Source organism: Salvelinus namaycush, chromosome 22, assembly GCF_016432855.1.
Source record: "Salvelinus namaycush isolate Seneca chromosome 22, SaNama_1.0, whole genome shotgun sequence".
Classification (NCBI taxonomy): domain Eukaryota; kingdom Metazoa; phylum Chordata; class Actinopteri; order Salmoniformes; family Salmonidae; genus Salvelinus; species Salvelinus namaycush.
The window spans coordinates 20,679,875-20,705,362 of record NC_052328.1 but is presented as its reverse complement, the minus strand read 5'-3'; the positions used below and the strand labels follow the sequence as shown (position 1 = coordinate 20,705,362).

The window sequence follows — 25,488 nt, the reverse complement described above, 5'->3', positions numbered from 1 at the left end:
CCTGCTTACCAACAGATACTGGGAGACAAATTCACCTTTCAGCAGGACAATAACCAAAAACACAAGGCCAAATATGCACTGGAGTTGCTTACCAAGATGATTTTGAATGTTCCTGAGTGGCCTAGTTACAGTTTTGAATCAGCTTGAAAATCTATGGCAAGACTTGAAAATGGCTGTCTAGCAATGATCAACAACCAACTTGACAGAGCTTTAATCATTTTTTTAGGAATAATGTGCAAATATTGTACAATCTAAGTTAGCAAAGCTAACTTACTCAGAAAGACTCACAGCTGTAATTGCTGCCAAAAGTGATTCTAACGTGTATTGACTCAAGGTGATACTTATACAAATGAGATTTTTTAGTATTTCATTTCAATACATTTGCAAACATTTCTAAAAACACGTTTTCACTTTGTCATTATGGGGTATGTGTGTAGATGCCCCAAAATATATTAATGAGCCAGAAACAACAATACTATGCACCAGCTAGTTGTCAAAAGGTTGTTGGCGCTCCGAGAACACAGCACGGTACTGTATTCTGTGGGGTGGAATTACAGTACCATTCGGAAACAAATAAATACATTTTCCCACAATGCACCGTAATTTACAGTATGCTGCAGTAAAAGGTTTCAAAATCAAATCAAATAATTGTATTGGTCACATACACGTGTTTAGCAGATGTTATTGGGGGTGTAGTGAAATGCTTGGGTTTCTAGCTCCAACAGTGCAGTTATATCTAGCAAGTAATATCTAACAATTTCACAACAATACACACAATAAACTCAAATCGAAAGTATAGGAATGGAATTAAGAATATTTAAATATTTGAATGACCAATGTCAGAGCGGCATAGACTAAGATAGAGTAGAATAGAATAGAATACAATATTTACATATGATATGACTAATGCAAGATATGTAAACATTACTAAAGTGACTAATGTTCCATTATTAAAGTGGCCAGTGATTTAAAGTCTATGTATATAGGGCAGCAGCCTCTAATGCGCTAGTGATGGCTATTTAACAGTCTGATGGCTGTGAGATAGATGCTGTTTTTCAGTCTCTCGGTCCCAGGTTTGATGCACCTGTACTGGCCTCACCTTCTGGATGATAGTGGGGTGAACAGGCAGTTGTTGTCCTTTATGGTCTTTTGGCCTTCCTGTGACATTGGGTGTTGTAGGTGTCCTGGAGGGAAGGATGTTTGCCTCCGGTGATGCGTTGGGCAGACCGTACCACCCTCTGAAGAGCCCTGTGGTTGCGGGTGATGCAGTTGCCGTACCATGCTGTGATACAGCCCGAGAAAATGCTCTCAATTGTGCATCTGTAAAAGTTTATGAGGGTTTTAGGTGCCAAGCCAATTTCTTCAGCCTCCTGAGGTTGAAGAGGCACTGTTGCCCCTTCTACACCACACTGTCTGTGTGGGTGGACCATTTAATGTTGTCAGTGATGTGTGCGCAGAGGAACTTGAAAGCTTTCCACCTTCTTCACTGCGGTCCCGTCGATGTGGATAGGGGGATGCTCCCTCTGCTGTTTCCTGAAGTCCACAATCTGCTCCTTTGTTTTGTTGAAGTTGAGTGAGAGGTTATTGTCCTAGCATCACACTCCCAGTGCTCTCACCTCCTCCCTATAGGCTATCTCGTCATTGTTGGTAATCAGGCCTACTACTGTTGTGTCGTCTGCAAACTTGATGATTGAGTTGGAGGTGTGCGTGGCCGTGCGTGGCCAGTCATGGGTGAACAGGGAGTACAGAAGGGGGCTGAGCACACACCCTTGTGGGGCCCCAGTGTTGAGGATCAGAGAAGTGGAGGTGTTGTTTCCTACCTTCACTACCTGGGGGCGGACCCAGTTGCACAGGGCAGGGTTCAGACCCAGGGCCCCAAGCTTAATGATGAGCTCGGAGGGTACTATGGTGTTGAATGAGTTTTTTTTACTGTTGTTAGTACCTAAAATTACTGTATAAATGACAATTTCCCATTACGGTATGGGTTGAAATCTAGGATCAGTCAGTATGTGTAATATAATGTATACTGAACAAAAATATAAACTCAACATGTAGTGTTCATGAGCTGAAATAAAAGATTCCAGAAATTTTCCATACACTCAAAAGGCTATTTCTCTCAAATGTTGTACACAAATTTGTTTACATCCCTGTTAGTGAGCATTTCTCCTTTGACAAGAAAGTCCATCCACCTGACAGGTGTGGCATATCAAGAATCTGATTAAACAACATGATCATTACACAGGTGCACCTTGTGCGGGGAACAATAAAATGCCACTCTAAAATGGGCGGTTTTGTCACACTACACAATGCTATATATGTCTCAAGTTTTGAGGGAGTGTGCATTTGGCATACTGACTGCAGGAATGTCCACCAGAGCTGCTGCCAGAGAATTTAATCTTAATTTCTCTAGCATAAGCTGCCCCAAACATAGTTTTCAAGAATTTGGCAGTACGTCCAATCAGCCTCACAACCGCAGACCACGTACGTTGTGAACAGAGTGGCCCATGGTGGCGGTGAGGTTATGGTATGGGCAGGCATAAGCTAGCGACAATGAACACAATTGCATTTTATCATTGCCAATTTGAATGCACATAGATACTGTGACGAGATCCTGAGGCCCGTTCATCCGCTGCAATCACGTCATGTTTCAGCATGATAATGCAAGGCCCCAATGTCACAGGGCTCTGTACACAAATGTTCCAGTTCTTCTATGGCCTGCATACTCACCAGACATGTCACTAATTGAGCATGTTTGGGATGCCATGGATCGACGTGTACAACAGGGTGTTCCAGTTCCCGCCAATATCCAGCAACTTCACACAGCTATTGAAGGGGAGTGGGACAACATTCTACAGTCCACAATCAACAGCCTGATCAACTCAATGTGAAGGAGATGTGTCGCACTACATGAGGGAAATGGTGGTCCCACCAGATTCTGGCTGATTTTCTGATCTATGCCCCTACCTTTTTAAAATATCTGTGACCAGATGCATATCTGTATTCCCAGTCATGTGAAATCCATACATTAGGGCCTAAGGAATCTTTTTCAATTGACTGATTTCCTTATATAAACTGTAACTCAGTAAAATCTCTGTCTCTCTACACACACACACTCCTCTTGTTGTCTCTGCACACATGCACATACATACAGTACATAATCAACACTCACCTCTCTCTCCAACAAACTTGTGTGTGGTCTCATGCATTTAGAGACACATTCCGCACCTCGTGTTGCATTGTTTGTCTAACATGCCACTCAAAATCAATACACACCTCAAGGTGGATGAGAAACATTTGATGCTTGTCTCTGGAAATCAAACCCTGAACAAAAAGGGTTATTGATGCTATAATTATTTACTGTCTTCAAAATTGAGTTGAGGATTAATCAATTTTTAAAAAGCCTGGAAATCACTTACCTTGAGAATATGATTGTGGTGGTGATGATATGTTTTCTTAGATCTTCTGTTATTCTGATAGGCTTATTAGATGTGTGGTACCTGTAGCTATAAAAGGTGTTTTAGTCTACATGAAACATCAAAGACGCATAGAAATCAGCTGAATAATAAGCCTTGTTGAGTGGCCAGCTGTGTCCATTGAAGCCAGATAAAAATGGTTCTGTCCTGGTGGCCTGCTGCACATGTAATATGCTTTTTGGGTTTCATCGAGGAAGAGTCAACATGAAGGGAGGTTATTATTTGAAGAGGAAAAAGTTATTTTTCTTAGTTGTATCTGTCAGCATTGTGCAGCATATCACCCAAAGCCCCTTTTTAATCCTCTGGCCTCATTCCTTTGTTTTTCTTCAGTGAGGCAAATTAAATTGGTTGTGTTGGTCAGCTGGGTATCTGTCCTGGTGCCAGATGAGGACACGAGACGGAGGCCAAAAATGGCCCTTATTTTCCTTCCCCTTATCTGTGTTGGTGTCAGCAAGTAGGGATCAAATTAAGTTTTGGAAAGTCTGTATGTCACATCCTCTGTCTCTATATGATATCTCTGAAACGTATGAATGACAATTACTTAATGTGAAAAGTTTTGTACCGTCAGTGTTTGACAGGTTATACTTCACTTTCATGCACCTTATGACAACTTCATAACAGTTTTGGCGCATTTTTTAAGTAAAAGCATATTGTCATCATAGTCATTGTCTTGAACAAGCAGACATTTATGGTTGTCAATGCAGAGGCCTTTGACAACCATTGAGTAATGAGTTTCAATAGAGCTGCTCCTCTATCAATTAGAACAGAGCACTGTGATGTTTACTCAATGGCTTGGAAATCAATGTCTCTCCTCTGTTTGACCAACTTTCAATATTCATTTATTTGTCTGTTTTGGTTTAGATAGCTGAAAAAAAAGAAAAACAGCAGACTGCTCTTGTCAGTAATACTTTGTTTATTCAGCGTATGTGTCGGCCTATTGGCCTTCGTCAGAGGGTTTAGAAAACCTGTTTTTGAAAAGATGTGGCCTTTAAAATGCTGAGGTATATTAATGGCCTTGTTCTTTCTCTCCCAGTTTTACTCTCTTTATATTTAAAACTAGTTCTCTGGAATATGTCTGTTGGTCTCTCTATCTCTCTATCTCTATTTTCACTCGCTCAGCCTCTCTCTCCCTTATTCTTCTAAAAGAGCATATTTTCTCCTTTTAAGGAAGACAGACCGTGTTCAGTCCTCAAACCTGACTGAGTGTGTGTATCTTCTTTTCCAACGGAGAGAAAGAGAAGAGGAAGGAGAGGAGGAGGAGAGGAGGAGGAGAGGAGGTTGGGTGTGTAATGGGGTGGCTGGCTAGAGTATAGAGGACATGAAACAGAGAGATGTTACTGGACTGCAGGCTCCTTCACTCTGGGGTCCGTAGTGTAGTAGGGAGGCCAGGAACCCTCACTCCTTTCCTGGGTGTAAATCTGTCAAAGTCAGGGTTAGGGTTAAGGAGAGAAGCTTCTGGAGGTATGCTAAAATGTTACCCCTCCCTACTGTGCTTCTCTTTACTCTCTCATGGTTAGGATTAAAGGATAGATTGAAATATAGTGTTGTTTTTAAAGTATGCTCCTTTTATACCTTCATAACATCAAAAAAGGATAGGCATAAAATGTATGCAAAGTAAGTAAGTCACTTTGGATAATAGTGTCTGCTAAATTACATATATTTTTGTATTATATTTTGTCAGTCTGGCTGTGTGTGGTCGCTCCTAAAGAGGAAAGGGGAATACCTAGTCAGTTGTACAACTGAATGCCTTCAACTGAAATGTGTTGTCAGCATTTAACCCAACCCATCTGACATCCACATCTTCGGCGCCCGGGGAACAGTGGGTTAACTGTCTTGCTCAGGGGCAGAACGACAGATTTTTACCTTGTCAGCTCGGGGATTCGATCCAGCAACCTTTTAGTTACTGGCCCAACGCTCGAACCACTAGGCTAGGAACAGAGGGGTGTTTGGTGGTGTGTTGCCACAGAATTCTGGGCGGGACTTTAGAAGCTCGGGCAACACTTCAAACCGTCTCCCTTTTGTGAGTTCTATTCTCAGCATCCTTTGAGAGGTAGAAAGGGCTTCCTGTCCCTATTTTATCCAAGCTTCTCTTTGAAGACAGCAGTTCTCGTTGGATTAACCCTGTTACATGTGATTAGCCTCTTTTACAGAATTGGATGATAGAGAGCCGCATGACACTACACTGTCTGCTTCCCTGTGAAAGGAGTTCAGTACAAAACAGACACAGAACATCTCAGTATACAGCACATTACACCCAATCTTGTCTAATCTAAGTCAATGCTCTGTTCAAAAGTAGTGCACTAGGGAATAGAGTTTTATTTGAGATTTTGTCAAGGGGCTGCAAAGCATCAACGGAATCAGGTGCAAAATTGTGGTGTTTAGGTGCAGAATGTGAGCTGGGACCATGGATATTAATAAGATGTTAACTAACACTGACATATAAACAGAGACTCTTAAAATAATAAACAATAATATAAATAGGATTATCCAAAATGCAACTTAACAGGTATTTAATCTGATGGGTTCTGATTTATAAACTTCAAATATTGTTAATCATCAGGTATTCTATGGAAAGGAGAAGGGCCACAGTCTGGTTGTTACACCAGAAGTTAATGGTTGTCTGTAGGAGGAATGCATATGGTGGAGTCAATTAAGGTTGGATATGAGCCAGGGGATTGGAATGTTATTGAGTAAGGGTAAGGCAATCACATGGTTGCGATCACTGATAAGGGTGGAGAGTTGTTGATTAGAGTGGAATGGTGGCCGATGTCAGGTCAGGTCAGGTCACATTAAGGGAGAAGGAGCAGTTTATTACCCACATCACTTAACTTCCTGCCTAACAATAAAGAATTAATGTTTAGAGGGAAGGAGGAGACTTCATCTAAATTGGGGTATATATACACTTGTGCTGGTGGGAACACCGTCTTGGTCTGTTCAGCTGTCTGACCCATTGGGTGAATAAACTTGGTTTGAGCTTTTAATAGTTGTCCATCAGTTTTTACCCTGTCATTTAGAACCTAACACATCAATTAAATGTCACTCTATAATCGGATCACTCACAATAATTTAAACATGAATGTTCAATACCATAGTACATTTCAACATATGAGGACATAATATCACATAAAAAGCATTTAACGAGTAACGATTATGAAAATAGCCCTCAACATTCTAATTACTGAGCGTGCGTGCCGGTCACATTCGCATAGTTATCCATCAGGTGCGCGTGCTCAGTAATGAGAACGTGCAGTTCACTCACACAATCCGCGGTGGTGAGTAGGGGCTGGCGATACAATACTTTAAACTCTATTAAACAATGTTTACATTTCTTCTCGTGTGTGATATTTTGTGAAATAACTGTTGGACATGTTTAAGCGATAGGAATATGTTTGAAAATGCTAGCAAAATGAACAAACAGCAATGATTTGCAAATTGTGGTTGGCGCTAGATGAGCGAAATGCGTTGGAGTGGAATGTCGAAAGTGTCATTACACTCCTCTTTGGGTGCTATACCTCAAGCTCACCTATGGGTTTCTGCATTGCCACATAAACATTTGACACAACTACACTTTTCTTTAATGGCCCCCCGGTTCCTGCACTGCTCCCTCTCCCTGCATCTTCGCCCTCCTTCCTTTTCCCATTTTCTCCCCCTCGTTTACTTTCTTCTCAATGGTCAACCTCTACGTACATTTCACTTTCTCTCCATCTGTCACTCTTTCTGAACCGCATTCTGAGAAAATACTCAATCAACAAACTGTTCTCTGCAAACCCATGTCTGAAAGGATTGTACAGATTTTGGGCATTTGTTCAGTTTGGCTCTGCCTAAATTGACATCCCTCCCTGTCCCCATCTCTTTTGATATGACTATGTTATTCTCTCTGGCTTTCTTTGAATTTTGCTTCTAAAGCAGCTGGGAAAATGAGGCAGTTTGGAATAGTAAACTTTGCATTAGCCTTGTACTCTGTGTTTTTAGGTTTATGCATACACCAGGGGTGTAGGCCTATTCACTAACAAACAAACAGAACGGAAGCAAACAGAACATAACAGGGACGGAACTTATCCAATATAAAAATGTGTTTTCTGTGCAAAACATTTTCTGTATTTTACTTCTTCGGGATCGGTGTCCCTTCCATAGGACGGTTAATGTAGGCTAATGCGATTAGCATAGGGTTGTAAGTAGCAAGAACATTTCCCAGGACATAGACATATCTAATATTGGCAGAAAGCTTAAATTCTTGTTAATCTAACTGCACTGTTCAATTTACAGTAGCTATTACAGTGAAAGAATACCATGCTATTGTTTGAGGAGAGCGCACAATTATGAACATGAAAAGTTATTAATAAACAAATTAGGCACACTTGGACAGTCTTGAAACCAAATTTTGAACAGAAATGCAATGGTTAATTGGATCAGTCTAAAACCTTGCACATACACTGCTGCCATCTAGTGGCCAAAATCTAAATTGCACCTGGGCTGGATTAATACATTATGGCCTTTCTCTTGCATTTCAAAGATGGCACAAAAAAATACAAAAGAAAGTTTTGTATTTTTAAATGATCTTTTACCAGATCTATTGTGTTATATTCTCCTACGTTCCTTTCACATTTCCACAAACTTCAAAGTGTTTCCTTTAAATGGTACCAAGAATATACATATCCTTGCTTCAGGGCCTTCAGGCAGTTAGATTTGGGTATGTCATTTTAGGCTAAAATTTAAAAAAAGGGGTGGATCCTTAAGAGGTTTTAACTGTTTCAGTTGCAAAACGCTTTGCTATGGTGTGTGACTAATGAATACACCCCTGACCTTTATTACTGCGCTTTGGCTCATACTATCCCTTTGCAAGAGGTTGCACAGCATATTCGTAGCATAAAACAACTCTGTTCACATCTCCTAAACGAGCTATGTGGATTACCATTGTAGAAAAGTCGAAGCAAATTAGTCTTTACAAAGTGTACTTTTAATCAGATCAATCCATTTCTGTTAGGCATTGATTTCCTGTGTTTCTTGTTCCAGCTGTTGAAGCAAATCAAATACGAGTCACCTTGAAACCACAGAATTGAGAACATGTTTTTTTAATGGGTTATTTCCTGAAAATTCATTTGAAAAAGGATTTAAAATTCAGCAGGCTCAAAATACACCACAGTAGACATTGAACTGCTGAATCTAAATTAAGTAAACATTTTGTAGGGTATTATGCAATCGTTCAGTGTTTCCACCTTGCTTTTTTAGGCACATTAATTGACGCTACGGATCCCTTTGCCGGAATCATTTTCCTAAACAACCACTGAATTGCAGAGCGCCAAATTAAAAAATAATCCTAAAAATATTTATAATCATGGAATCACAAGTGAAATATACCAAAACACAGCTTAGCTTGTTGTTAATCCACCTATCGTGTCAGATTTGGAAAATATGCTTTAAAGCGAAAGCAATCCAAGCATTTGTGAGTGTATCAATCAATGCTAGAACAGCTAGCCTTAAATTAGCATGGTCACGAAAGTCAGAAAAGCAATAAAATGAATTGCTTACCTTTGATAATCTTCGGATGTTTGCACTTACGAGACTCCCAGTTACACAATAAATGTTATTTTTGTTTGATAAATATTACTTGTATAACAAAAAAATGCCATTTGGGTTGCGCGTTATGGTCAAAAAACCACATGCTCGTTCCGGTCCTGAAAGGCAGAAGAAAATTCCCAAAAGTATCAGATTCAAATATAATACTAAAAATATTTATAATCATGCAATCACAAGTAAAATATACCAAAACACAGCTTAGCTTGTTGTTAATCCACCTATCGTGTCAGATTTTGAAAATATGCTTTACAGCGAAAGCAATCCAAGCGTTTGTGAGTGTATCAATCAATGCTAGAACAGTTAGCCTTAAATTAGCATGGTCACGAAAGTCAGAAAAGCAATAAAATTAATCGCTTACCTTTGATAATCTTCGGATGTTTGTACTCACGAGACTCCCAGTTACACAATAAATGTTCTTTTTGTTCGATTAATATTAGTTTTATAACAAAAAAACGCCATTTGGGTTGCGCGTTATGTTCAGAAAACTACAGCCTCGTTCTGTTCCTGAAAGGCAGACGAAAGTTCCCAAAAGTATTCGTAATGTTTGTAGAAACATGTCAAACGTTTTTTATAATCAATCCTCAGGTTGTTTTTAACATACATAATCAATAATATTTCAACCGGACGGTAACCTATTCAATAAAAGAGAGAAAGAAAATGTCGAGCTACCCCTCTCACGCGCAGGAACTAATCAAAGGACACCTGACTCGTTTTGAAAAATCTCGCTCATTTTTCAAAATAAAAGCCTCAAACTATGTCTAAAGCCTGGTCACAGCCTGAGGAAGCCATTGGAAAAGGAATCTGGTTGATACGCCTTTAAATGGAAGAGGGGCAGGCAACGGAACAGGGATAAAAAAAAAAAAATGCACTTCCGGGTTGGTTTTCCTCAGGTTTTCGCCTGCAGAATCAGTTTTGTTATACTCACAGACAATATTTGGACAGTTTTGGAGTGTTTTCTATCCTAATCTGTAAATTATATGCATATTCTACGATCTGGGCCTGAGAAATAGTCCGTTTACCTTGGGAACGTTATTTAAAAACGCCCCTAGCGTCAAGAAGTTAAGGTGTAAAAAAGAGGCAAAGAAATGGCTAGGGGGTATCCACTCCACCTAAACAATGCTAAGGAAAACACAAATTCCTTACAATTACATATTACCATATTAATCCCATTTTCCCTACCTCCTTCTCCTCTAACCCCCAGGTCTAAGGACCTGATCAAGGAAGCCATATTGGACAATGACTTCATGAAGAACCTGGAGCTGTCTCAGATCCAGGAGATTGTGGATTGCATGTACCCTGTGGAGTATGGCAAAGACAGCTGTATCATCAAGGAAGGTGACGTGGGCTCACTGGTCTACGTCATGGAAGGTAAATACCGTAGCTTTACTCTCTCCCTGCGTCACACACTGTGATGTGTATGTCTGGTATTGGGGTTGTTTGAAGCTCTTAAATGTTCTTGTTGTTGTTTGAAACAGGAAATGATAAGTATTATTGGGAATTACCCTTACAGTTAGGAGATCAGGGCTTGACCCCTCTGTCCAGACTGGATCTCAAGGGATTTTGGAATGTGCCATTTAGTTTAATGCTTTACCACAATGACATTGTATTAAAAAAGTTCTACACAAATAAAACCTTCACAGAGCACTTTTTCCTTTCGATAATCACCACAGGCTTGACTTCTAGGATTCTGGAATGGGGCCATTTAGACAACTTTTAGTGTCTAAAAAGTTATGGAAAGATAAGTGAATTTAAGTGATCTTGACAATGAAAAAGTCACTGCCCTGCACTAGAAACCTCCACGACCCTTAGCAATAGTCATTTGAAACATTATTAAAAGTTATCTGTTTGCAATAGTGTTATCTGTGCTTGTCTATGGGGGATACTACTCAGAGATAAATGTGTGTGTAATAGTTAGAGTGGCATTTAAAGTTAATTAGAGCGATTATTGATTGACGCCAGTGGAGGAGCAGTCCACTGATTTAAATGATGTCATCTGCAGCAGCTTTTATGGATTCTAGGTGCCTTATTGGATAAACATTTGGTAAGATTTTTTATTTATTTTTGTCATGCAGTAAACATTGTGTTGTTAATTTAAATGAACCCAAACAGGCCTTTGCTCTCTAGATCTGGTCATGAGAGGAATCCCCATCACGGCCAATGCTGACTGAATATATTTGACAGTATAAAATGAATACAGTCCCAACATCTCTGAAATAGCAGCACATAGTGTACATGAATTGAGTATATCGGGGGGAAAAAAGTCTGGTACACATTTCTATTCTGGTCCTCTAGCTCGGATAATCCTCTCCACCTGTAAAGACGAGTGGCATGTGTTGAAGGAAGCACACAATGTTGACTGAGCTGTCTCATTGTCACTGATGTTGACGGCTCTTCAACAGGAAGGCTGCTAAAATGAACTACTTTTAGATCACATATTACTTTGAGTTTAGGAGAGACAGCTGGTTTCTTCGCCTGTAGACTTAAAATATGAACACCTCAAGAGGTAGATATCAGCACTGCGGCATTTAAAGTTGATTTTGTTTATGAGAAGGTTAGCCTTCGTCAGATTGATTGACAGCATCAGCGAGATTGTGGGTGTGCAGAGGTTTTCAGATTGTATTGTTTATATACAGGATGCGTGTGTGTGATGTAGGTGGAATCTACTCAGGGGTAATTTGCCTCAAGGTGAGCTGTGTATAGATAGGGCATTGGGCCACCACGGGCCAGAATAGCTTCAATGCACCTTGGCATAGATTCTACAAGTGTCTGGAACTCTATTCAAGGGATGCGACACCATTCTTCCATGGGAAATTTCATAATTTGGTGTTTTACACACACACTCGCGCACACACACACACACACCCTTTAACCCCCCTATATGCTTATATGAGACCCCTCTTTCAAAGTCTCTGTGATTCCTTCTTCTAGCCATGGTAGCCAAAATAATGGGCAAGTGGGCATTTGTATACATGACCCCAAGCATGATGTGATGTTACTTGCTTAATTAACTCAGGAACCACACCTGTGTGGAAGGACCTGCTTTCAATATACTTTGTATCCCTCATTTTCTCAAGTGTTTCCTTTATTTTGGCAGTTACCTGTACATCATTGATCAATACCACCTATACGTGTGTATGTGTTTATGTGTCTGTATTTTTCACTGTGTGTGTGGCATTCGATATCACCATCTGCATCAATAGAGTTGGATCTCCTGTTGAGTGCAAGTGTCTCCCTCACCACATGATAATACATCTCCCCACAGGATGGACACATTCAGACAAATGATGTGGAGCATGCTTCAGAGGGTTTGTTTGGAGACTTTGTTTTTCTCAGTGACAATCACATAGTAAAAGGTGCTTTCTCAATAAAAGGTTTATGAATTGGCTTGAGAGGCTTGATACTTTTAAATGTAAACGTTTTAAATATAACCTTTATTTGAATGAAAGGCGATTAAAACGGTGTTGGATAAAGCCTTTATTTACCCTGCTCCCTCCTTTCATTCAACCACTTCTCAGCTCTTTCTTGACATCTTCATTTTGAATGACTTATCTGAGCTCTTTTGTGTGTAGGAGACCTCTCCTAACCTTCTGTCCTTACTTCCGCTGTAGGTTTCTACCTGAACACAATCTGCTTCAGTGGTAAATGTTAGTAGTTTCACCCTGAGGTCAAGAGCCTTGATTTAAGTGGGAAAAGGTCCAGTCTGTGACCTTTAAGCAGGACTGTCGACAGGACTGCTGGCCGTGGCCTTGCCAAGCCTTTGACAGCCAGCATCCTCTGGCCTTTATTTCTGCTGTCAGTAGCTATGTTTCCATTAACTTGTCCAATGATTTTTTTGTCGACATTTAGAAACTTTGCATAGAAAATAGATTTGACAATTGCCTGCTATGGTGCGTTCCATTTAACTATCTTGCTTCGATAAAAACAGCTGGACGTAGTGATGCAAAAGCCAGCACGGATAAATTGCAATAATTTACAAATATTGGGGAAACTTGCATCCAGCCATCCAGAAAAGCAAGGCGAAGTAATTCATCCATTCTTTAAAGTCAGGACAAGGATCCTGCAAAGAAAGATAATTTCTATAGTTGAAAGTATATTTAGCAGGCAGTAGGCATTTAGAATTAAATGTGGAATGGAGCTTCATAGCTACGTCTTGACAGCACGTGCTCTGCATACCTTCACATCATAATTTATTCGAAAAACACAGTTTCTCTCATCATTTGTCATAATAAATGTAGACAAAATCCACCCGTGTCAAACGGATAAAAATGTTGTTGATCTTTCAAAAACGTCTCCTATATCTGCAGTTTACAATGCTTTTGTCGAATAAACCTGGGTCAATGGAAACCTGCCTACTGGTGTAACTCAATTGTATCAGTGTTTGTGACGAACCGTTAGCCCCGGGGTAGCTACTCTCCTGCAGGGGATAGCTCATCAGCATAAAATCAAATCAAATCAAAGTTTATTTGTCACGTGCGCCGAATCCAACAGGTGTAGACCTTACAGTGAAATGCTTACTTACAGGCTCTAACCAATAGTGCAAAAAAGGTATTAGGTGAACAATAGGTAGGTAAAGAAATAAAACAACAGTAAAAAGACAGGCTATATACAGTAGCGAGGCTATAAAAGTAGTGAGGCTACATACAGACACCGGTTAGTCAGGCTGATTGAGGTAGTATGTACATGTAGATATGGCTGAAGTGACTATGCATATACGATGAACAGAGAGTAGCAGTAGCGTAAAAGAGGGGTTGGCGGGTGGTGGGACACAATGCAGATAGCCCGGTTAGCCAATGTGCGGGAGCACTGGTTGGTCGGCCCAATTGAGGTAGTATGTACATGAATGTATAGTTAAAGTGACTATGCATATTTGATAAACAGAGAGTTACAGCAGCGTAAAAAGAGGGGTGGGGGGTTGGGGGGGCACACAATGCAAATAGTCTGGGTAGCCATTTGATTACCTGTTCAGGAGTCTTATGGCTTGGGGGTAAAAACTGTTGAGAAAAAATGTTGTCCTAGACTTGGCACTCTGGTACCACTTGCCATGCGGTAGTAGAGAGAACAGTCTATGACTGAGGTGGCTGGGGTCTTTGACAATTTTTAGGGCCTTCCTCTGACACCGCCTGGTGTAGTGGTCCTGGATGGCAGGCAGCTTAGCCCCAGTGATGTACTGGGCCGTACGCACTACCCTCTTTAATGCCTTGCGGTCAGGATGGGGAGTGTACATTCAGCCCTTTAAAATGGAACCAGTTTTTTGATGATTGAATAGTTGCAGAACTTGGGCTGAAGTAAACTTACTGTGCTGTTATATTTGATAAATAATGGCCTAAATGAATGAGTTTGACTTAAGTCTCTGGTCCAGTGTAGTTGACATGGAGCTGCTCTTGAACACTGGGGGTTCTGATTGGGTGCTTGGGATCTGCAGGTTGATAATGGGGATAATAATGGAGTTAATTAGATCCCATTATTATCAAGTGTTTCCTTGACAATTCAATTTACAACTCCCATTAAGTTATAAATCTGTTATAATAAAATAGATTTCTCACTTACTTAGAGGGCCTCAGCTGAATCCGTCTCTCTTGATCCCAAGTTTGTCCAGACTTTCCCTTCTTTCCCTCTTTTCAGAATTTCTATGAGACTAGTTAAAATCTACACTATTGGATTCAGGGGATTTAAAGTTAATGGCATATCCTGAGGGATTTAGCGTTGTGTTGACACAAATTGGACACACTCCCCAATATGTTTTTCGACCACACTTTAAGAAATTAGAAATGTTGCATTGTGATGTATTGGCTCCTATTAGAGTTCAGTTGTTGGATTGAAGGTCTGTTTTAGATGTCACCAACACGTTTAGAACCAGTCAGATAAAAACTGACACACTGACAAATAATACACACTGTCTGAGGCTTATGCATAGTTCCTTGAAAGACGTTGTCGACTAACTGAGCATTTGCATTTTTTTGTTCCTTTTCTCGAAGTCTTCCGAAAGGTCAACTTTGCTTGACGCTTGATTGTATTGTTAATGTTGTGAAATACTTTAACAAGTTTTCCTATGATACTCTAGTTGATATTGTCCTGATATACCCCAATTCATATGTGCTCTCCTTAACTGTTCCTTTTTTAGTTTTTGTTTGCATATGAATCTAATATAAAAGCTATCAGAAAATGATGCAGGTGTTTACTTTTTTCACACTTTTTATTCTATTATGCATATTTTATTAATGTGATAGGCTACACCCCTTAGTTTCCCTGCCATCCCCTCCCCTCCATGTCACCTTATAGGCTACTTGATCTCATAGACTCAATGCAATTGACTTGAAATGCCAAGAGACAAATACTTGTTCCTGTACACTATTATGTGTGATATTCGCTGTTATAAATTATGTATTTGTGTAGCTGAACTTTAATTGTTTAAAGAAATTATGAAAGAGATTGGTGTGTTTTTAAAATTATTTTATCATGGCATGGGGTTGTTCATTGACAGACATCTATTTGTTTAAAATCTATCACTTTATATTTTTTAGCAAAATGCTATGTATCTGCCTCTCTCAGATAAATAAGTAATACTGGTAGGTTTTGCACAGTCAAATATAAGAAATAACTACATTTTTAATAAAGAACTGTCAAATGATACATCAATATTTAAAAATAATTATTCAAAACAGTAATATGAGCTCTGTATGTAAAACATTTACATTTGACATTTTTGTCATTCATCAGATGCTCTTATCCAGAGTGTATTCATCTTAAGATAGCTACAGTAGGTGAGACAACCACATATCAAAGTCAAATATACAGGATATGAACATTCCAGTGCAGCTTAACAATCTCAACAGTGGTAGCATTTAGCAAAAAATCGAACATATTTTCATACACATCTATGAATTAAAAATCCGAGATCAGTAATATTTTACAAACATGAAGCAATAATTTCTGATGAAAAAACACAAATGTGAATAATTGGTGGATATTTGTTGTTAGTTTGTTGTTAGATGTAGGTTTTCATGGAGTCAACCTTGCCTCATAGGTCAGTGAGCACCAAGCCCAACTCTCTAAAAGGCACACAAACCAATTTATCACAACTCAGTGAAGTGAAGACAACCCTGGCTTCAAGCTCTAAATACATCTCAGAGAACACCACCCAATTAAGTTTAATGTCTTTACTTACAGCATGTTTTAAGACATACAAATATTTTATAAAATATGTGAAATGTCCAGATCGGGCTTAATGGGTACCAAGTGTACCCTTTAAGCCCATGGGTTTTCCAAATAAGTCCACCTCTTAAATAATACTTTTTAATTCAGTTCCATATGTTCAAAACTTACAAACTGACATTTCTTATGTAAAATTGTATTATATTAATCTAAAGTTATTAAAATAAACGGATCAATACTATTCATAATAGAAGTAGCAATCATAACAGGGGGGTGTCCAATCATATCCATAGAGATCAATGTGGACTTAGAATGTTGTTCTTGCCGACCAGTACACACCTGATTCAACTAATCAACTAATCATAGATTTTAATCAACATGATTAGTTGAATCAGGTGTGTTATTGCTTGGACATGGATTAAGTCAGCCCCTCACACCTCTCTGATTCAGAGGGGTTGGGTTAAATGCAGAAGACACATTTCAGTTGAATATATTCAGTTGTGCAACTGACTAGGTACACCCTTTCCATTTCCACAAACCTGCACCCACACTGGCCCTCTGTGGATAAGAAGCCATTCAACAAAGTCCATAACACATAAAACTTTCAATGAGTTATCTGAAAGCTGATTCACATTTGCTGTACTGCTATTATTTTTAATTAGTTCAACTTGTCTTCCTAAAGCCTGTCTGAAGACAGTTTCAAATCTCCCTCTCTACTGTGTGTTTAAAAGGTACATGTGGTGGACCAAAAAACAGAATCACTTGGCTGAATGAAAGACAATGCCCCCACCAAAAAGTGAATGAGTAGTCGCCTAATTTGTTAGCATTTTATCCACCACTTGTAAGTCTTTACTCCCTAATATCCCTGAAGCCTGATCTTATTCTTCTCTCTGGATCAATGACTTCCTGTCCACTCCAAACGTCTTGGAGAGAGTACAGACGTTTTTGAATGGTTTCTATTCTTGGTAAAGCCACCATGGCTAGATGTACAATATGCATACAGTGCCTTCAGAAAGTATTCAGACCCCTTGACTTTTTCCACAATTTTTCACGCTACAGCCTTATTCTATTTTATTTTTTTTTTTTTTTAATCCTCAGCAATCTACACACAATACCCCATAATGACAAGGCAAGAACAGGTTTTTAGAAATTCTTGCAAATGTATTAAAAATAAAAAACATTTACATACAGTACCAGTCAAAAGTTTGGACACACCTTCTCATTCAAGGTGTATTTTTACTAATTTCTTCATTGTAGAATAATGGTGAAGACATCAGATCTATGAAATAACACATATGGAATTATGTAGTAACCCAAAAAGTGTTAAACAAATCAAAATATATTTTAGATTTTAGATTCTTCAAAGTAGCCACCCTTTGCCTTGATGACAGCTTTGCACACTCTTGGCATTCTCTCAACCAGTTTCATAAGCTGGTTGAAACTATAGTTTATTAACAAGAAATTTGTGGAGTGGTTGAAAAACGAGTTTTAATGACTCCAACCTAAGTGTATGTAAACTTCCGACTTCAACTGTACAATACCAGTCAAAGGTTTAGACACACCTACTCATTCAAGGGTTTTTCTTTATTTTTACTATCTTCTATATTGTAGAATAATAGTGAAGACATCAAAACTATGAAATAACACATATGGAACATTCAAAATTATGAAGGGATGGTTCACTCGTCTTTCGAGTAAACGTCTGGAAGTGAATGATGGGAAGTGAATGATGGTAGACAACACACCCCCTTCAACATGCATACTGCAAAAACTAATCTTGTCTCCTCTTCTTATCTTTGGTTGACATGAAAAAACAAAGATGGTGGCGTGCACAAACTACCCATCGTCTGATGACTTTAGATTTCTAGAAAGTGTTTTATTCAATTATTTTGATCAATGGTGAGCTCACCCGTGATGTGATGAATGGTAAATAGTAATTGCTATTAGTTAATTCATATTATTAATTTTTGCGACGAATACAACAGGTGTAGGTAGATCTTACCGTGAAATGCTTACTTACAAGCCCTTAACCAACAATGCAGTTCAAGAGAGTTAAGAAAATATTTACCAAATAAACTAAAGTAAAAAATAATACAAAGTAACACAATGAAATAACAATAACGAGGCTATATACAGGGGGTACCGGAACCGAGTCAATGTGCGGGGGTCCAGGTTAGTCGAGGCAATTTTTACACGTACTGTAGGTAGGGGTAACGTGACTATGCATAGATAATAAACAGCGAGTAGCAGCCATGTAAAAACTATTGGGGGGGGGGGTCAATGTCAATTGTCCAGGTGGCCATTTCATTAATTGTTCAGCAGTCTTATGGCTACGGGGTAGAAGCAACTTCTTATGGCTGCAATCCCGTTAACGGGATCGATATGACAACAGCCAGTGAAAGTGCAGGGCGCCAAATTCAAACAACAGAAATCTCATAATTATAATTCCTTAAACATACAAGTATATTATACCATTTAAAGGTAATCTTGTTGTTAATCCCACCACAGTGTCCGATTTCAAAAAGGCTTTACAGCGAAAGCACCACAAACGATTATGTTAGGTCACCGCCAAATCACAGAAAAACACAGACATTTTTCCAGCCAAAGACAGGAGTCACAAAAAGCAGGAATAGAGATAAAATGAATCACTAACCTTTGATGATCTTCATCAGATGACACTCATAGGACTTCATGTTACACAATACATGTATGTTTTGTTCGGTAAAGTTCATATTTATATAAAAAAATCTCAGTATACATTGGCGCGTTGTTCAGTAGTTCCAAAAACATCCGGTGATTTTGCAGAGAGCCACATCAATTTCCAGAAATACTCATAATAAACGTTGATCAAAGATCAAGTGTTATACATGGAATTTTAGATCCACTTCTCCTTAATGCAACCGCTGTGTCAGATTTCAAAAAACCTTTACGGAAAAAGCAAACCATGCAATAATCTGAGGTCTGCGCTCAGAGCCCAATCAAGACAAAAATACATCCGCCATATTGTGCAGTCAACAGAAGTCAGAAATTACATTATAAATATTCACTTACCTTTGATGATCTCCATCAGAATGCACTCCCAGGAATCCCAGTTACACAATAAATGTTTGATTTGTTCGGTAATGTCCATCATTTATGTCCAAATAGCTACTTTTGTTAGAGCGTTTGGTAAACAAATCCAAAGTCACGAAGCGCGTTCACTAAAAGCAGACGAAATGTCAAAAAGTTTCGTTACAGTCAGTAGAAACATGTCAAACGATGTATTGAATCAATCTTTAGGATGTTTTTAACATAAATCTTCAATAATGTTCCAACCAGAGAATTCCTTTGTCTTCAGAAATGCGATAGAACAGAGCTCGCTCTCACATGAACGCGCATGGTCAGCGCATGTTCAGGTCATGGTAGACCTTACTCAATCCCCTCTCATTCGGCCCCACTTCACAGTAGAAGCATCAGACAAGGTTCTAAAGACTGTTGACATCTAGTGGAAGTCTTAGGAAGTGCAAAATGGCCCATATCCCACTGTGTATTTGATAGGCGATGAGTTGAAAAACTACAAACCTCAGATTTCCCACTTCCTGGTTGGATTTCTGCTCAGGTTTTTGCCTGCCATATGAGTTCTGTTATACTCACAGACATCATTCAAACAGTTTTAGAAACTTCAGAGTGGTTTCTATCCAAATATACTAATAATATGCATATATTAGCAACTGGGACTGAGGAGCAGGCAGTTTACTCTGGGCACCTCTGGGCACCTTTTCATCCAAGCTACTCAATACTGCCCCTGCAGCCATAAGAAGTTAAGGAGCCTTTTGGTCCTAGACTTGGCGTTCCGGTACCACTTGCTGTGCGCTAGCAGAGAGAACAGTCTATGACTTGGGTGACTGGAGTCTTTGACAATTTTTGGGCTTCCCTCTGACCGCCAGGTATATACGTAGGTCCTGGATGGCAGGAAGCTTGACCCCAGTGATGTACTGGGCCATACTCACTACCCTCTGAGGTGCCTTACGGTCAGATGCCTAGCAGTTTCCATACCAGGCGGTGATGCAACTGGTCAGGATGTTATTGATGGTGCAGCTGTATATCTTTTTGAGGATCTGGGGACCGATGCAAAATCTTTTCAGTTTCCTGAGGAGGAAAAGGTGTTGTCGTGACCGCTTCACAACTTTCTTGGTGTTTTTGGACAATGATAGTTTGTTGGTGATACTGACAACAAGGAACTTGAAATTCTCGACACTCTCCACTACAGCCCCGCCGATGTGAATCGGGGCGTGTTCGGGCCTCCTTTTCCTGTAGTCCATGATCATCTCCTTTGTCTTGCTCACGTTGATGGAGAGGTTGTTGTCCTGGCACCACACTGCCAGGTCTCTGACCTCCTCCCTATAGGCTGTCTCATCATTGTTGTTAATCAGGTCTACCATAAAATGTATCAGATGTATTTATAAAGCCCTTTTTACATCATCTGATGTCACAAAGTGCTATACAGAAACACAGCCTAATACCCCAACAGCAGGCAATGCAGATGTAGAAGCACGGTGGCTAGGATAAACTCCCTAGAAAGGCAGGAACCTAGGAAGAAACCTAGAGGGGAACCAGGTTCTGAGGGGTGGCCAGTCCTCTTCTGGCTGTGCTGGTGGAGATTATAACAGTACATGGCCAAGATGTTCAAACGTTCATAGATGACCAGCAGGGTCAAATAATAATAATCACAGTGGTTGTAGAGGGTGCAACAGGTCAGCACCTCAGCAGTAAATGTCAGTTGGCTTTTCATAGCCGATCATTCAGAGTTAGAAACAGCAGGTGCGGTAGAGAGAGAGAGAGTCAAAAACAGCAGGTCTGGGACAAGGTAGCACGTCCGGTGAACAGGTCAGGGTTCCATAGTTGCAGGCAGAAGAGTTGAAACTGGAGCAGCAGCACTACCAGGTGGACTGGAGACAGTAAGGAGTCATCAGGCCAGGTAGTCCTGAGGCATGGTTCTAGGGCTTAGGTCCTCCGAGAGTTAGAGAGAAAAGAGAGAAAGAGAGAGAGAGAGAGAGTTAGAGCAGACTTAAATTCACACAGGACATAGGATAAGACAGGAGAAATACTTCAAATATAACAGACTGATCCTAGCCCCCCGACACATAAACTATTGCAGCATAAATACTGGAGGCTGAGACATGAGGGGTCGGGAGACGATACCCCCGGACAGGGCCAACCAGGCAGGATATGACCCCACCCACTTTGCCAAGACACAGCCCCCACACCACTAAAGGGATGTCTTCAAACCAACAACTTACCCTAAGACAAGGCCGAGTATAGCTCACAAAGATCTCCCTCACGGCACGAACCCGAGGGGGGTACCAACCCGGACAGGAAGATCACGTCAGTGACTCAACCTACTCAAGTGACACAACAACCACTGTTGTGTCGTCAGTAAACTTAATGATGGTGTTGGAGTCGTGTTTGGCCACGCAGTCGTGGGTGAACAGGGAGTACAGGAGGCGACTAAGCATGCACCCCTGAGGGGCCCCAGTGTTGAGGATCAGCGTGGCAGACGTGTTGTTGCCTACCCTTACACCTGGGTTGGCCCGTCAGGAAGTCCAGGATCCAGTTGCAGAGGGAGGTGTTTAGTCCCAGGGTCCTAAGCTTAGTGATGATCTTTCTGGGCACTATGGTGTTGAACGCTGAGCTGTAGTCAATGAACAGCATTCTCAAATAGGTATTCCTTTTGTCCAGGTGGAAAAGGGCAGTGTGGAGTGCGATTGAGATTGCGTCATCTGTAGATCTGTTGGGGCGTTATGTGAATTGGTGTGGGTCTAGAGTATCCGGGGGAATGCGCTGTTGATGTGAGCCATGACCAGCCTTTCAAAGCACTTCAAATCAAATCAAATTTTATTGTTCACATACACATGGTTAGCAGATGTTAATGCGAGTGTAGCGAAATGCTTGTGCTTCTAGTTCCGACTGTGCAGTAATACCTAACAAGTAATCTAACAATTTCACAACAACTAACCTTATACACACAAGTGTAAAGGAATGAATAAGAATATGTACATATAAATATATGGATGAGTGATGGCCGTGTGGCATAGGCAAGATGTTATAGAGTACAGTATATACATATGAGATGAGTAATGTAGGGTATGTAAACATTATATAAAGTGGCATTGTTTAAAGTGACTAGTGATACATTTATTACATCCATTTTTTTATTTTTAAAGTGGCTAGAGATTTGAGGCTGTATGTTGGCAGCAGCCACTCAGTGTTAGTGATGGCTGTTTAACAGTCTGATGGCCTTGACATAAAAGCTGTTTTTCAGTCTCTCGGTCCCAACTTTGATGCACCTGTACTGACCTCGACTTCTGGATGATAGCGGGGTGAACAGGCAGTGGCTCGGGTGGTTGATGATCTTTTTGGCCTTCCTGTGACATCGGGTGGTGTAGGTGTCCTGGAGGGCAGGTAGTTTGCCCCCGGTGATGTGTTGTGCAGACCTCACTACCCTCTGGAGAGCCTTATGATTGTGGGCGGAGCTGTTTCTGTACCAGGCGGTGTTACAGCCCGACAGGTCGCTCTCGACTTTGCATCTGTAAAGTTTGTGAGTGTTTTCGGTGACAAGCCACATTTTTTCAGCCTCCTGAGGTTGAAGTGCCACTGTTGCGCCTTCTTCACCACACTGTCTGTGTGGGTGGACCATTTCAGTTTGTCCGTGATGTTCGCCGAGGAACTTAAAACTTTCCACCCTCTCCACTATTGTCCCGTCAATGTGGATAGGGGGGTGCTCCCTCTGCTGTTTCCTGAAATCCATAATCATCTCATTGGTATGCCTCCTTGCTCGCACACACTTTTTCAGTTCCGCACACAAATTTTCTATAGGATTGAGGTCAGGGCTTTGTGATGGCCACTCAAATACCTTGAATTTGTTGTCCTTAAGCCATTTTGCCACAACTTTGGAAGTATGCTTGGGGTCATTGTCCATTTGGAAGACCCATTTGCAACCAAGCTTTAACTTCCTGACTGATGTCTTGAGATGTTGCTTCAATATATCCACATAATTTTCTTGCCTCATGATGCCATCTATTTTGTGAAGTGCACCAGTCCCTCCTGTAGCAAAGCACCCCCACAACATGATGCTGCCACCCCCGTGTTTCACGGTTGGGATGGTGTTTTTTGGCTTGCAAGCCTCCCACTTTTTCCTCCAAACATAACAATGGACATTATGGCCAAAGAGTTATATTTTTCTTTAATCAGACCAGAGGACATATCTCCAAAAAGTACAATCTTTGTCCCCATGTGCAGTTGCAAACTGTAGTGTGTCTTTTTTATGGCGGTTTTGGAGCAGTGGCTTCTTCCTTGCTGAGCGGCCTTTCAGGTTATGTCCATATAGGACTCGTTTTACTGTGGATATAGATACGTTTGTACCTGTTTCCTCCAGCATCTTCACAAGGTTTTTGGGATGTTCTGGGATTGCACTTTTCGCACCAAAGTATGTTCCTCTCTAGGAGACAGAACGCGTAACCTTCCTGAGCGGTATGACGACTGTGTAGGCCCATGGTGCTTATACTTGCGTACTATTGTTTGTACAGATGAACATGGTACCTTCAGGTGTTTGGAAATTGCTCTCATGGATGAACCAGACTTGTGGAGGTCTCAAAAAAACACTCTGGGGTCTTGGCTGATTTCTTTTGATTTTCCCATGATGTCAAGCAAAGAGGCACTGAGTTTGAAGTTAGGCCTTGAAATACATCCACAGCTACACCTCCAATTGACTCAAATGATGTCAATTAGCCTATCAGAAGCTTCTAAAGCCATGACATCCTTTTCTGGAATTTTCTGAGCTGTTTAAAGGCACAGTCAACTTAGTGTATGTAAACTTCTGACCCACTGGAATTGTGATACAGTGAATTATAAGTGAAATAATCTGTCTGTAAACAATTGTTGGAAAAATGACTTGTGTCATGCACAAAGTAGATGTCCTAACCGACTTGCCAAAACGATATAGTTTGTTAACAGGAAATTTGTGGAGTGGTTGAAAAACAAGTTTTAATGACTCCAACCTAAGTGTATGTAAACTTCCGACTTCCAGATGTGAGACGCTGGTCCATTTGTGCACCGCCATATGGGACTCCTGGTAATGGCCAGTTGTGACACAGCCTGGATTTGAACCCAAGGCTGTAGTGACGTCGCAACACTGTGATGCAGTGCCTTAGACCACTGTGCCAATCGGGAGGCTCACACTTTAATTTTATCGCAAAACCGGATAGCAACCTCTGTCCAGTGAATTCCACAAAGCATATTGCATGTACAGTAACAGACAGTTACATGATCTACAGCATGTTCAAGCAAGTTAATGTTTTCCGACATTTTCGGACCACTAAACAACTATTGATTTAGAACCACAGAGAGTTACCGCAAGTCGCAAGGAAAACAGGAGCTGCCTCCACTATTCCAGCACCATTTCAACTTCAACATTTCAACATCATTAAATCACCTCTGCTTAGTCTAATACAGTGACAGCTAAAAGATACCAAAAACAATTTATTCCAATCAACGTAAGCTAAATATGATGTAGCTGTCCATGGTTCTGATTTGTGTGTGTGTGTTTGTGTGTGTGTGCGTGCATGTAGAAAAACACATTGACTCACCCTACTTGTAGAGAAACACCAATGCCATCTTCCTCTCTTTCATGTTGACGAAACGGTCTATCACTCTGTCCTACAGTACACGCTTTTATTTATTTATTGTCCTTGGCTACCTGGCTAAAATGCTTGCTCGCTAGCCTAACTTCCATTCATGGTCAACGTTAGCTAGTTAACATTAGCCTTCTACATCTAGCTACATATTGAACTTCCATCCTCTCAGGCCAGGGGCACAACAATGTATGAATTAATGGTTGGATCAGAATCGCCATTATAATCATTGGCCAACACGGAGAATTAAGTAAAACCCCTATCTCCATCCTTGGCTAATTTAGGAAAGGGACAGTTTTAGCTAGCTATCTAGCCACCGGAGGACAACAACACAATGAGATGCAACAATTCAAGTTTTTCTGTCAGTGACGTATGCTCTCAATGGGATTTGATTGGAGTGACGCCGTTGGAAAATCTCCCTGGTTTTGTGGTTGAATCTGTGGTTGAAATTCACTGCTCGACTGAGGGACCTTACAGATAATTGTATATGTGGGGTACAGAGATGAGGTAGTTATTCAAAAATCATGCTAAACACTTTTATTGCACACAGAGTGAGTTCATGCAATTTATTATGTGACTTGTTAAGAACATTTTTATTCCTGAACTTATTTAGGCTT

General features: G+C 40.5%; 1 protein-coding gene across 2 annotated transcripts in view; it reads left to right on the top strand.

The window, feature by feature from the left end:
* Nucleotides 1–25,488, top strand: part of LOC120017651 (cGMP-dependent protein kinase 1-like) — a 168,208-nt gene that overhangs the window by 27,036 nt on the left and 115,684 nt on the right. For both annotated transcript variants that reach the window (XM_038960558.1, XM_038960561.1), the window contains exon 2: nt 10,252–10,418. In XM_038960558.1, the coding sequence (XP_038816486.1) occupies nt 10,252–10,418 (167 nt within the window). The remainder of the gene's footprint in view (nt 1–10,251; nt 10,419–25,488) is intronic.